This window comes from Odocoileus virginianus, chromosome 27 (genome assembly GCF_023699985.2).
Source record: "Odocoileus virginianus isolate 20LAN1187 ecotype Illinois chromosome 27, Ovbor_1.2, whole genome shotgun sequence".
Classification (NCBI taxonomy): Eukaryota; Metazoa; Chordata; class Mammalia; order Artiodactyla; family Cervidae; genus Odocoileus; species Odocoileus virginianus.
Window position 1 is genome coordinate 14,886,202 of NC_069700.1, and position 14,554 is coordinate 14,900,755.

The 14,554-nt window shown below is 39.2% G+C and overlaps 1 protein-coding gene and 1 non-coding gene across 2 annotated transcripts; one reads left to right on the top strand and one right to left on the bottom strand.

The window, feature by feature from the left end:
- The first annotated feature begins 33 nt into the window (after positions 1 to 33).
- On the top strand, positions 34 to 12,089 carry LOC110122999 (placental prolactin-related protein 4-like). Its single transcript, XM_070456208.1, has 5 exons — positions 34 to 260; positions 6,853 to 7,034; positions 9,181 to 9,288; positions 11,060 to 11,239; positions 11,895 to 12,089. Exons 1-5 carry the CDS (start codon positions 38 to 40, stop codon positions 12,087 to 12,089), a joined length of 888 nt encoding a protein of 295 aa, XP_070312309.1. The 5' UTR covers positions 34 to 37.
- LOC139031660 (U6 spliceosomal RNA) lies at positions 4,750 to 4,856 on the bottom strand. The gene has a single exon (XR_011484165.1). It is a non-coding gene; the product is annotated as a U6 spliceosomal RNA (small nuclear RNA).
- Positions 12,090 to 14,554: the final 2,465 nt, after the last annotated feature.

Below are 14,554 nucleotides of genomic sequence, written 5' to 3' on the forward strand. Positions count from 1 at the left end.
GAAGTCTTTATCTATTGCTCAACCTACAGGTACCAGCATGGAGAAAGAGATAGCTCTACTCCACAGGGAGTTGAACCCTACTTTTATGGCCTCATGGCTTTCCTTAAGAAGCATTCGATGCAGCAGATTTCCTCCATCCCATCCCATCTGGCTGTTTCCCCAGCATCAACAGGAGTCTCCACCCTGGGATCATTCTGCAATCCCCATGTCTCCAGCTCCCAGCTTCCGTGGACACCAGTGGACTTACAACCCTGTCCGAGGTATGAAAGGCAGCAGCATGGCTTGTCTATGTGGCTCTCACTCCATTCAGATGGTCACAGGTTATTTAGTTCACCCCCCAACAGCTTCAAATGACTCCCCCATTCCAGTGGATGGCCACGGACATGGGGATTTCTCCCCTGCACTTCAGCTCCCTCAGCCCCAGGTGCAGGCTGGTCCCACTTACTCTCCTCCTTCTTTCCCCTTCGTCCTCGTCCCTTCTTTCTTTTGTCCTACCGAGTTCTGTATGGATCCGAATATTCCTTCTCAGTAGTCAGGGAGTCCTGCCAGTATTCAAATGGTCTTCTGTGAGAACTGCTGCATCTTTAGATGTTCTTGATGCACCGGTGAAGAGAAGTGTACCCCACTTCTACCTATCCCTCCATCATCTTGTCCGTCCCCATTTGTGCATGTATTAGAAACGAGCTTCCCTTTCTATTAAGTAACATTGCCATCACCACACATGTTTAACTTTTGCTTTTTGAGGAGAACACAGGTAAGTTCCACTCTCTTCAGTTGAGTCAGTCATTCAGTCATGTCTGAATCTTTGTGACCCCATGGACTGCAGCACGCCAGGCTTCCCTGTCCATCCCCGACTCCCAGAGCTTACCTAAGCTCTGTCCATCGAATTAGTGATGCCACTCGATGATGTCCAGTCTCTCAGACAATTTCAAAAATACAACACAATCTTATTAGTTACAGTAACCATACTATAGATTAGATCCTCAGTTCAGTTCAGTTGCTCAGTCATGTCCAACTCTTTGTAACCTCATGGACTGCAGCAACACAGGCTTCCTTATCCATAACCAACTCCCAGAGCTTGTTCAAACCCATGATTAGATCTCATGATTAGGTCATGAAGCTCAAATTTAGATCCTCGACCTTATTAATTTTTTACATATGAAAATGTGTAACCTTTAAAAATCTCTCCCTATTTCCCCTACCATCCAGTCTTTGGCAATCATTTTTCTACTCTGAGTTCCTTTTTTTTTTTTTTTTTTGAGATTCCTTATAATTGAGATCATTGGTATTTGTCTTTCCTGACTTAGTTCACTTAGTGTAATGCCCTCCAGTTTCATCCATGTTGCCATAAATGGAAGGATTTCTTTCTTTTTCTAATGGCTAAATAATATTTACCTATATATGTCACATCACATTGTTTTAATCCATTCACCTGTTGAAAGATACTCAGGTTGTTCCTATACCAAGGCTACTGTGAATAATGCTGCAATGAACATGGGAATACAGATCTCTCTTTGAGACAATGATTTCATTTCCTTTGACTATATATCCAGAAGTGGGATAATGGATCACATAACAGTTCTCTTTAAATTTCTTGAGGAACCTCCACAGTATTTTTCCAGTTGCACCAGTATACATCCCTACCAACAGTGCATAAGCACTCCTTTTTCTCCTCATCCTCAATAATATTTGTCATTTCTTACATTTTTGGTACTAGCCATTTAAACAGGTATGAGGTGATATCTCTTGTGTTTTGATCTGCATTTCCTATGATTATCAGTAATGCTGAGAATCTTGTCATGTACCTCTTGACCATCTATATGTCTTATTTGTGGGAAAATGTCTATTCTTTAAAGATGTAGCATACATTAGGTTTACTATACTCCAATATATGAAACTGAGTTGCCTACCTGTATATCAACAATGAACTCTCAGAAAGTGGAATAAAGAAAACAATACCATTTACTATTGCATCAGAAAAAGATAAAACACTTAGAAATAAACTTAAGCAAGATGTTGAAAACACCTTTAAGACATTGACAAGAGAAATTTAAAAATCATTAAAGATATGTAAAGTTAGGTTGTCTTTTTAATGTGTTTCTTGAGGTAGGATTTGTATTACTATAACCTTCCCTCTTAGAACTGCTTTTGTTGCATCCTATAGGTTTTAGATCATCATGTTTTCATTGTTCTTTGTTTCTAGGAATGTTTTGATTTCCCTTATTTCTTCAGTAACCTGTTTATTATTTAGAAATGTGTTGTTGAATCTCCATGTGTTTGTGTTTTTCAAAGTTTTGTTTTGTTTTTTTTTCCCATATAATTGATATCTAGTGTCATATTGTTGTGGTCAGAGAAAATGCTTGATATAATTTCAATTTCTTTAAATTTACTGAGGTTTGATTTGTGACCCAAGATGAGAAAAATGTTCCACGTTCACCTGAGAAGAAAGTGTATTCTTCTGCATTTGGATGGAATATGCTGAAGATATCAATTAGGTCTGTTTGCTCTAATAGTTCCTTTTAGGCTTATGTTTCCTTATTAATATTCTGTTTTGTTGATCTGTTCATTGGTAGAGGTGGAGTGTTAACATGCCCTACTATTATTGTGTTACTGTCAATTTCCCATTTTGTGTCAGTTAGTGTTTACCTTATGTATTGAGGTGCTCCTATGTTGGGTACATAAATATTTAAAATTGTTATGCTTTTTCTTGGACTGATCCCTTAATCATTTGGTAATGTCCTTCTTTATCTCTTATAATAGCTTTTATTTAATGTCTATTTTTTCTGATATGAGAATTGCCAATCCAGCTTTCTTTTGATTTCCATTTGCATGGAATATCTTTTTCCATCCTCTCACTTTCAGTCTGTATGTGTCTCTAGGACTGAAGTGGGTCTCTTGTAGACAGCATATATATGGGTCTTGTTTTTGTATCCATTCATCCAGTCTGTGTCTTTTGGTAAGAATGGGAGAAGATAATAGCAAATAAAACAACTAATAAAGGATTGCTTTCCAAAATCCAAGCAGCTCAAATAAATCAGTCAACAAAAGCAAAGGGAAGAGCTGAAAAAATAAACTAGTGGGACCACATCAAAGTCAATACCTTGTGCATAGTAAAAGAAGCCATCAATAAAATGAAATGACAACCTATGGAATGAAAAATAATTTTTCAAATCACATATTTGGTAAGGGCTTCATATCCAAGTATATATAAGAGACTCATGCAATTCAGTAGGAAAGAAAATCAAACAACCCAAATTACTAAAGTAGCAAAGGAAGAGTAAGTGCTTTGAAAAATCTGAAGATTAGACCGATGACAGACACTGTAAGTTTTCTTTCCAAAACAGAAGCTTATGTCTTCCTGACATTTCTTTCTTTGTCTCCAATCACCTGATTGGTGATTGCAGTTCACAGTATACATCCTTCACCCAATAGTAATCACCCTGCATTGAGTTATATGTGCTAAGAATAGCCCTACTAACTATAAAAAACTAATAATTACATACTTAATCTTGAGGCATCTAAAATCCAAGGTTTAAAGTTTTCAGAATTTTCCACTCCATTGTTTTCTGCAATCTATTTCAAAATTTAAACACCTAGTAAGGAAAAGTGAGTAAAGGACCTCAATAATACATAGATAGAAAGACATTTAAAACTGGGAGCATTACTGGATTATAATTTGGGGGAATGCATTATTACTAATATTATTAATTTTATTCCCTTTTTATTCTCTGTTATACTAGGTTGATATTTATTTAAAATAGTAATACCAACATAGAGACACTTAGTACTCAAGTTACAGTAGATTGAGAAAGACAAAGCTTATGAGGCAAGAACTGAAATCACAGAAAATTAGCAATGGTATCAAAAGAAGGGGCAGTATTGCCTAGAAAGAAAGCAGAGTTCTCTAATTTTTGGAGACAGCACGAACAAGTCAGATGGGTGCCAACCAGCTTAAGCTGTATACTAGAAACTCACCAGAAGGAAAATGAAGTTCATAAAAATATGCTGATGCTAAAAGCCAAAATCCAGACAATAAGAGAATAGGGTAGGGTATATGTAGATACTGAAAACTACTTGGAGATGTAGACAAGGAAGCAAATACACTAATGAGCATCAGAAAAATCAAAGCACAAGAGGGTCTGAAAAGTAAACCATAAAGAGACTTGGTGGTCTGATCAAAAGAATAAGAGAATCAAATTAGACAACCAAAATAGAAAGACTTGTGCACATGATAGAACCAGAGAAAGCTCAGGAGAGAAAGTTTCGGACTTAGTGGACCAGCGAACAGAAGCCTCCAGCATCAGGAATAAAAACCCTGGGCAGGACTCATGACTATGGGCTTCTGGGAACAGCCTCAGTTTCAAAGTTTGGGCACTATAACACCTAAAAGTGAATGCAGACAAGGATTATAGCTTGCTATGACACTGAATCGCAGACAATAGCATTTGTTAGTTGACTTTTCTCATTCACCTATAAAGTTAGTCAATCACTAACCAAGGATAATTGTCACTTTCAGTTTCCAGTCAGATCCTCTTTAGTCATAGAATGGACATCTGAACCTGTTATATGATCCCCAATAACAGTTTTAATAATTAAATTTATTGATCTTTAATTGAAGGATAATTGCTTTACAATACTGTACTGCTTTTGGCCAAACAGCATGAATCAGCCATAGGTTTACTTATGTCCCCTTGCTCTTGAACCTCCTTCCCACCTTCCTTCACATCCCGCCCCTCAAAGCTATTATACAAAAATATGCAATGCTTCACAAATTAGTATGTCATCCTTGGTCAGGGGCCATTCTAATCTTCTCAGCATTATTCCAATTTTTTAATATATATGCTACCAAAGTAAATACACAAATCACATTTTAACACAGAAAGAAATCATATAGTTAGTCATTGACCAATAAATGATCAATTACATTAGGAATTAGGGTATTCAGATATATTTACTGCCCTTAACAGAATTGAATTTCATAAGGTCCAAATTTCCATGTAGGAATTAAGCATATATTTATGCATAACACATGTAAACATGCACAGAAATATATGCCCATAAATACCTCTATGTTATGCAAGCTATTATTCTCCCTGCCTATTACAATAAGCTCTTTAGTTGATGAGAGAGATGGTCCCAAATTTCTCCAACTTATATGTCTCTTTTTTGAGAACCAGTTCTTTGATTTTCATCACCTAATTTTAAATAACCATTTTATTCTTAGATACCATGCCCCCTCAAACTAACTAAGAGCAGAGAAAACCTAGTAAATGCTGATATCTTATCCTTAATTAAATTACCACTCTTCTGGTAAATTGGAAAAAGAATCATGTTCAGATCTCATTCAGGAGGATAAAATTCCTGTTTTATCAGTTCTCTTGTCCAAACTCAATTCTTGCTCACTTCAGTCTTAAATTCTGCTTACTTACAAAGGACGGACAGGAAAGTAATATTAAAATCACGCTTGCAAGAGTCTATGATTTTATGCTTCTGTTGGTCAAAGGTAGGGCCGGGAATAATCTTTGAAATATTAAAATACATCATGGAAGCCTGAAGGTCTAGTTCTACTATCAAAGAGGGGATTCTGGGAGATGGTTCAAAACCTAAGCCCCATGGGTTGTCAGGATGTGCTCCCGACCAGACAGATGGATTTTCTCCCTAAAACATCACAGTCAGGAAAGGCCAGGCCATGTCCACAGAGCCAGTGATGGGGTCCTGGGTGCTGAGAGGTAAGATTCTTGGATGAGCATCTGGAGATTTACCTGCCATTTTCTTGAAGAAACAAACGTAATGAGATTAAAGATGCATAAAAGTAGAAGAGTTGTAAAGTTGCCTAGAAGCAAGGCTAGTCAGGAGAACCAGGCCCCCACACTGATAATTGCCAAAGACTTTAAGAGTGAGTGTTTTATAGACAGAGCTGGACAAGTGGATAAAACTAATGTTCTAGGGTCATTGCTGTTTTGCAGTCAAAGACAAAATATTTTTCGCTTTAGGCAGGATCATCACAGCTCCTGATATGGTCCTGGTTACACACATGCAGACCGAGAGCCCACAGGCATGTGTGATGTGACCTCAGGAAGTGAACAGATGACTGACTGTATTGGTGCCCAGTCACCTCCATCTGCTAATAATGGGACCTTGGGAAAATTACTTGCCCTCTCCAGGTCATTGCATCTTCATTAACATAACTTGATGATCATAGTGAAGATTGAGGCTAACTCACAGGGCTACTGTGAAACACACATTTTAAGATGTTTAAAACTTTTGGGAAAGTATCAAAGACATGCAAGGGGTCACAAAGCTGAGTCAGCAGACCCAAGGCACAGTGTCCTTTTTCTCTTAGTCTTCTCTCTGTACTCAAGAGTAGCGATCAGTCAGTCATGTGTTTACTCTTACCCCAGTGTGATGGTAAACCACACAGATCAACTGTACACTTCTTGTCATTTCAGTGTCTAAAATTCAAGCACTAGTCAATGTAGAGTGAAAAAATACAAACTCCTAGAGGGCCTCGCTGCTCAGAGTCTGCAGAGTCCCAACATTAAACTGTCTTAAAAGAATGGCCTAAACACTCTGGCTCAGAATTAAGTTCCAAATGTTTGCAGAGCACAGAAGTACTTCCGGGAGCAATACAAAATGCAGGGAGTGACCTACTTCTCCAACTATCTATTTGTGCAAATGTCATCATCCATCTAAATTCACACAGAAGGCACTCCTTCTTCCCCACCCCAGCTACTAGAGCACCAACTCCTGCTCAGAGCAACAGGGAAACAGAAGGCTTCCCTCCGCAGGATGGATTTGATACCCTCAGGTGACCTGATCATCTCAGAATGGCTCATGTTTTCATTTTAGCAGGGACCTGCCTGTTCCTGCTGCTGGTCATGTCAAATCTGCTCCTGTGCCAAGGCTACTCATGCCCGGGCCTCTGTCCTGACGGGGATGAACTCTGCCGGACCGCCCTTAGGGACCTGTTTACCCGTGCCACCATCCTGTCCAACGACATGTATAACCATTCCGTGAACATGTTCAATGAGTTTGTAAGTACTGTGGTGGTGGTGGTTTAGTTGCTAAGTCGTGTAAGACTCTTGCAACCCCATGGACTTTAGATCGACAAGCTCCCAGAAGGAACCTTGGTGTAAGTAACTGGGCTATACTGTCTTTAAACAAGAGGGCTGCATCAGCCAAACTTCAAATAACACACTCTCTAGGTCAAAGCAGCCATCAGCTAAGAAGATGTGGAAATCGAAGAAAGGACCAGTTTTGTGAAATCTCAAAGATTCCTAAGAAGTGCAATAACTTTTTAAATTTCTTTCATTCATTTTCTTTTTTAAAATTCCAAAATAAATGATTTTGTATTTGTCACCTAAGAATGCCATAAAAGAATACAATAGACTCAGTGGAATAAACACCAGAAATTTATTTCCTCACAGCTCTGGGGGCTAGAAGTCCCAGATCAGGGCATCAGCAAGGTGAGGCTCTGCTGAGAACTCTTTCTTCCCAGGATGGCTTCTCCATGCGTCCTCACACAGGGTGGGGGTGGGAAAGACGGACAGAGGAAAGGACACACAGACACAGAGACAGAAGAGAAAATTCTCTGGTATTTCATGCTTCATGGAGACACTAAACCTATTGGATGAGTGTTGCACCCTAAGAGCTCATTTAACCTTAATGGGCTTTGCTGGGGTCTCAGATGGTAACGAATCTGCCTGCAGTGGGAGAGACCTGGGTTCTATCCCTGTGTCTGGAAGATTCCCTCGAGAAGGGAAAAGGAAGCCCCTCCAGTATTCTTACCTGAGAAATCCCATGGACAGAGAAGTCTGGTGGGCTACAGTCCCTGGGGTCCCAAAAAGTCAGAACCCTTTTCAAAACACAGTACTTTGGCAGTTCAGGCTCTAACACATGAATTTGAAGAACACACATTCAGTCCATAATACTACCTGACAGAAAGCAGTTTTAGGTGGGACTAGTGAAAAGGAAGCATGTTGAATTTCTGGCCCTTCAGTGTCTCTCTGGCTCAGAGTAAATAGCCAATAAATGAGAACTGCTCTGCAGTGAACTAGGTGGATGGAACATGTTAAACAAAGCTGGATCCCGGTCACGAAAATGAATGCTGGTAGTCTTTTTAATGCTACAAGTTATTGTTTTAAGATTTGCAGTGAATAGGTTTCAAGCTACAAAAGAAGGGGAGTTTACAATTGGAAACAATTATTCTCTTTCTGATGAAGGTATTTGAAAGTTGCATGTTAATTCTTTTAGGTCAATAAAGGAACAGCCAGTAGAGCAGACAGCTAGTAAAAGTCAGTGCTAAAGGCTTCTATTAAATTCACACAGTTCTTTTTACTCACTAGTTTTTGTTTCATCCTTCATTTTTGACCACCCATTTTTTCCCCCCAACTCTCTTTCATGTTCATAACTTTTGCTAAAGATTATTTTTTCTCTATCAATGTGTTAGCTAGATTTTTCTACTCTTATTATTCTCAGTCCATTGCTTGGTATTTCCTATAACTTTATGCCATGTTTTTCTGTTGTACCATTTTGTCACCATAAACAACATTGTATTCTGCATCTGGGATGAACACTAAGCTAAGTCAGTCATTATCATATAACTCCTTGTAAGGGAATATTTTCGCTCTAACCCACAGTAAACAAGAGGTTAAATGGTTAAATATAGGTGCCTGCATGCATTCTAAGTCACTTCAATTGTGTCCACCTCCTTGAAACTCTACTGACTGTAGCCCAACAGGCTCCTCTGTCCGTAGGATTCGCCAGGCAAGCATGCTGGAGTGTGCTGCTGTACCCTCTTGCAAGGGATGCTCCTCACCTAGGGATCAAACCTGAGTCTTCTTTTATCTCCTGCATTGGCAGGAATGTTCTTTACCACTACCGTCACCTGGGAAGCACCAAATATTGATACATATATAGTATATTTGGTCCAAATACTAAAAAAAAATTTTTTAAAAAGATACTATAACAGAGAAGGGAAAGGGTAGAACTTAGAAAAGTTAGATGTAAAATCATTTTTATAGAGAAAATGTATAGAAAAAGTAGGAAAAAAATGACTTTCAAATTTTGTGATGCCGCCTCAATAAAAAAATTATACATCTGTCAACATGTTAATGTTCTGGTAATGGGTTCATCTAGTGAATGTCCAACAACCCTAAGTAATTGTCTGGTCAATTTCAGGATTTAAGGTATGCCCAGGGCAAACCGTATCATATCAATGCCTCCAACAACTGCCACACCAATCCCCTCCATCTTCCTGAAACTAAAGAACATGCCCAACTCATGAACGTGAGTCTTTTACCGGGGTTTTTTGCTGGATTAAATGAGACAGAATGTAGGTACCAGGCTTCAGATTATTAGAGGTAATTGTAACTGTACATGAAGAAAAAGTGAAGCCTGTAAGCAATTAAAGAGAAATTATATTATGCAGTTGATGAAGCATGAGTGAAATCAAGGGATGACTAAAGATCTGTAGTAGCAAAATGAACAGATCTATAAATTGTCCATGCAGACAAGTTTAGTTCAACCAGTGTATTAGACACAGGATTGCAGCTATGATTCTGTATGAAAACAGGAAATGAATGGGAACTTCCATGTGTAAAACATAAGATTGCAAAATTCATGAACATGTAAGAAACACACCCCAGTCTTGAGTACTCCCTGTGACTAGTGACTCCTACTTGGGAGTCCTATTCTGCACCACTCGAGCCAGCGCGTCTGCCTTTCTAGGTTCTCCTGATTCTGCTTCTACTTCTCTGACACCTCCTTCATTCATCATTCTCAATCATTCCTCTGTCACCTTTTATTCTTAATTTGCAAGTCTCCCCCACAATGGCCTATAAAACATTGCTTTGCTTTTCATGGCCGCAACAATTGCCTTTGTTCTGAGGACAACACAGTTTACATATCAAGCCTCAGTCATTTATGGCAGCTCCAAATTTTCACCATTATAATCTCTCCTTTCCAATTTCCTGCAGTATCTTTGTCCTAACATTATTTAAAATATTTTCACATGCATTCCCCCTTAAAATACTATCTTCTCTCTCTACAACTTTCTTAATGATACCAGCATTCTTTTCCTCTGTTAAGCTCATTAATAATGAGGATAATTGAGTAAAGTAAAAATGTCAAAGAGGAAGAAGAGGAGGGATTTTTTTGGGGGGGGGATTTTTCAATAAGCTTAAATTTAAAGTTTATTGAGAGTTACTACATGGACATACATTTTGCTAAGCACTTTATGTGCATTACTATATTTACTCCTATTCAGTTCTCTGTTCTTTACCACTAAAACAGTTCATGGATGTAAAGAAATCAGGCATATTAACTAGAGATCTTCAGCCCCCAGGATTTTCATGCTCAATTCTGTTAGTATGAGTGAACCTGGGGGGAAAACCCTCCATTGTGAATCCCACTGATGCCGTTACTAAATACAACACTGTGCCATTTTCTTCCTGGACACATGTCAAAAGACAGACTTCTGATACCAGCATGGGGGCTGGCATTGGGATCAACTGAGGAAAGAAAGCCTGTTTAGGAATGTCATGTCTTCTTCATTGTCTCTTTGTTGTAACATCATAAAACAAATTACCAATTGAAAATCAATATGAATGACTCATCTGATTTTTTAACATGAAAGAATCACTGGTTGACAATGATGTGGGCACAGGTAGAATGCCTCCTTCCTGGGTCAGGTGTTACAGGCACATACTGACTTGCCATAACTACTTAGCTTTCTCTCACGCAAATATACAAACATAAAAGAACTCACTGAGTGGGTGGTACAAATTCATAGGAAAAAAGATAATTCTTCATGTTATAAATTAGAACTTTTCAGAAGTATTAGTTAGTAAAATAACCTAGATTTTTAATAATTCAGTGAAGTGTGAACTAATAGCTTACATTTTATAATTTTGCAACTTTTACTACCTTCAAAAATCTCTGCATACACATAGGAATAACCAAAAGTCTTTTAGGTCAGCTGCTCTGAGCAAAGATCACATGTTACCAAAACCACTGAATTATGATTATTTTAATGAGACTGTTTCTTATGGTTGCTTAGAATAAAGGCCTTATTACGTGGATACTCATGTTACTGTACTCCTGGGGTAAACCTCTGTATGAGCTAGTCACGGAGCTGCGGAGTGCGGAAGAAGTCTCACAGGCTATCCTATCAAGCGCCAGAGAAAATGTGAGAAAAGTAAAAGAACTTCAAGCACTCATAGAGAGGCAATTCAGCCAGGTGAGCATCCTGCAGAAGGCTTTCTTGCTTTGCTCATGAATGAAAGAGGTGACCTCTGTAATGTGGAAGGAGTTTTGAAATATCTCATTTTGTAAGAAGATTCATGACTTCTATATGCTAGACTGCTACTACATAAAGCAGGAGCCTAGTCATTCATAGTGATAAATTCTACTAGAATTTATCTAATTATCTAATTCTAATTCTAAAAGAATCAGAATTTCACTGCAATTTTTGACATGTGCAGCCTTCCCTGCATTGCACACGATTCCACCAAAAGCTTGCCTCTTCCTGGGCACAGGTGGTTGAAATATTTTCAAGAGTAAGAGAACTAGAGAACAGAATTTCCAAGCTCAGCATTTTCCTCAAAGTATCCCAGGACATCTGCTCTTGAAGTTCCACTTGTCTTCTTTCTCTGTTCTCCTCAAATCAAAGGATGAGAGAGGGGAGGGAGAAAAGAGAAAGTTAAAACTAAACTTGAGTTATATTTCTACATTTTATATTCCTAATCATTTTCTTATAGGCTAGGTCTAAATCCATATCTAGAGACTTTTAGCTTCGTATATCTTCCCCAAATCTTAATTTGATTATTAGAAGAAACAAAGATAAGCAAATACTAATAAAATGCATATGAAGTTATTATTTTTTGGGTATTCAGCTTATTTTTACAGCCAAGAGGAAGATGATCTATGCTCGCATTTACTGGTTTGGACTCCGATCCCTGAAGTCGAGCAATGAAGAAAGGCGTCATTCTGCATTTTTTAACCTGTTTCACTGCCTGCGCAGGGATTCACGTACACTTGACATTTACACCAAGCTACTGGCATGCCGACAGATCTACAACAAGTGCTAAATCCACATCCATGCCATCCAGCTCTGAGATGGTCATAATGATCTATCCGATAGCAACCTTCTTTGAAATTTACAGCTTTTTAATGCATGCTCTGTGAAATGGGTCTCCTCTTAAAAATATAAACACAGACTCTGTAGAAATGTCAAAATCTAAGGGGGCAATTTGTCAACATTTCATATTTTCATTTAATAGAAAATCAAAAGAAAATCCACCCCTAGAATTGAGAGAATGAAACTCCTATTAAAATTAGTCACAAATAGCAGAAGCTGGCATTATAAAGAAGACCATTAAGAGATTACTTAAGAATCACAGCCAATTATTCTGGGTCAAGTTATTAGAATCAAAGAATTAGACAATTGTTCATGGTTCTGGTCATGCTACCAAGAAGACTGAATCCTCAGGATTCTTTATTAAAGCCAGCCGCGAACTGTCAGCCCACTGTCACAGTGTTACACCAGACAGGATCAGTGCTTCGCACCTTTGTACAAATAGCATGAGGTTTACTGAACTGTCTGAAGATTGTTAGGATGCTGTCTTACACCTTCTGCATTGCGATAACAAAATCTCACAGACTTATAAACAATGGAGATGGATTTCCACCTCGTGGTCACGCAGGGTCCTTTCTGGTCTCACACTCCTTATTGTATCCTCACACGGGGGAAGGGCTCGGGAGCTCTGTGTGTCTCTTATACACAAAAGAACTCATCTCATTGAAGTGGCTCCATACTTATAATTCCATCACCTCAAAAAGGCTCCACCTATGGATGCTATAACAATGAGAATCAGGATTTCATCATATGAAATTTCTGGGGGACACAGAGGTTGAGACCATAGCAGATACAAACGTGAACTGGCTCCATCCTCCTCCAGTGGCTGTCTTCACCCACACTCCACTGCATCCTCATTTTCTGCATCACCTTGCAACCATTCCATACATTCTATCACTCTGGGTTTCACAAGACCAGGGCAGTCAAGTGTCAACTCCATCTCATATTCAGCCTATTCAATGTTTCCCTCTCCCCTGCTGAGGCCCAGGGGACCTTCTAGGAAGCATCAACATGTCCATTTCTGCAAGGTTCCTTCTCTCTCGCTCTCTGGATCTTCATTCCTTGGGCCATGTTGGAACAGGGTAGATGGTAACGAGATGGGAAAGTTCTGACATCACTGACTTACATGGTGCTCTTGTAGCCTTCTCTTGGTCCAGACGGACTGATCTGAAATTCCCCCTGACTGACAAGTGTTTCTCTTGTGGGGGATCCTTGTGATTATCCAGGACATTCACAAGTTGGGGATCCCCAACTCCATAGTTTCCTTTTTAATCAGGGGAAATGTTCTGGTACCCACAGCTCACCACCTGCAGTCATCACCACAGCCTCTCTGTTTCCCTCACTCTGCAAGCACCATCTGGAGAAAATTCAGTAGCCCACAGTCAGCTGCCTACTAGCTGACCCACAGGAAACCCATGTATCATAAACACTCTGAACAATTGAATGGCAGAAATACTGGTGTGCATCTGTCCCCTGCCTGAGGCCTCTGGACAATTGTCCAACTTGTCACATAGACACCGAGGAGATAAGAAAGCTGGATTCAAAAACACATTTATCTGAGAAGTGAGATACCATTTTCTCTTCCTTTTAGAGTAACTATCCTAGTCAGTAATTATTTGGTCTTACAAACATGCCCTAGTAGGTCCCTGAATTATAAAATCCTCCAGATAGACTGAGACTGGAGCAATGTGACTGAATTCGGGTTGCTCAGCTTGTTCAACAGCCTCCAGACAACCTGGGATGAGGGCCAATCTCTTGACTGGCTCTCCTAAGAAGTCAGTGATGTTGCTGGGCTGGTTGTGCAGCATCTTTAGGGCTTTAGCCGTAATTCCTAGTAAACATAAAATGGGAAATCAAAAGGTAGAAGGGAAAGGTTGATAAATAAGAGAAGGAAGAGAAAGACAGAAGGAAGGAAAAGCAACAACCGGAAAGTGACTTAAGGACTTGGGTAGTAAAGGATGAAATGCTGTTAGAACATTTTAAGACCCCAAATGCATATGCTTTTTTTAATATCCTGAGTAAATATCTCATATTCCTTTTTATTTCCTATTTCTCATCTATCCTCTTATTTCTGAAATAGCCCTTTACATTAGGAGTATTCTTTTGTTGTTACTAAAGGCCATAGTTCTAGAGATGAACAAAGCTTGGCAACTCTTCAGGGCAGAATCCAGCCAAATTATCTTCTTTTAGGCAAAGACACCTTTCACCCACATACAGGAACACTGTCCAGCAAAACCAACCTCTTCCCTCATAGTCAGGGTTATTCTTGCCTGAGTCTTGCCCCTGCCTCTACCTGGGATGACCCAAACCTTTCAGAACATGACAGAATACTCTGCCCCAAAGCAATCAATCAAACCCTCCTTTGGCTCCATCATGCATGTAAAGTGTCAGCTTTCTTGTATTTTCATTTTCTTCTTT

Excerpts from the sequence above, each read along its gene's own strand:
- LOC110122999 (XM_070456208.1), top strand. The coding sequence starts at position 38 with ATGGAGAAAGAGATAGCTCTACTCCACAGGGAGTTGAACCCTACTTTT. Across the intron at positions 7,035-9,180 it reads TGAACATGTTCAATGAGTTT|GATTTAAGGTATGCCCAGGG; the intron begins GTAAGTACTGTG and ends GGTCAATTTCAG. Across the intron at positions 9,289-11,059 it reads AACATGCCCAACTCATGAAC|AATAAAGGCCTTATTACGTG; the intron begins GTGAGTCTTTTA and ends ATGGTTGCTTAG.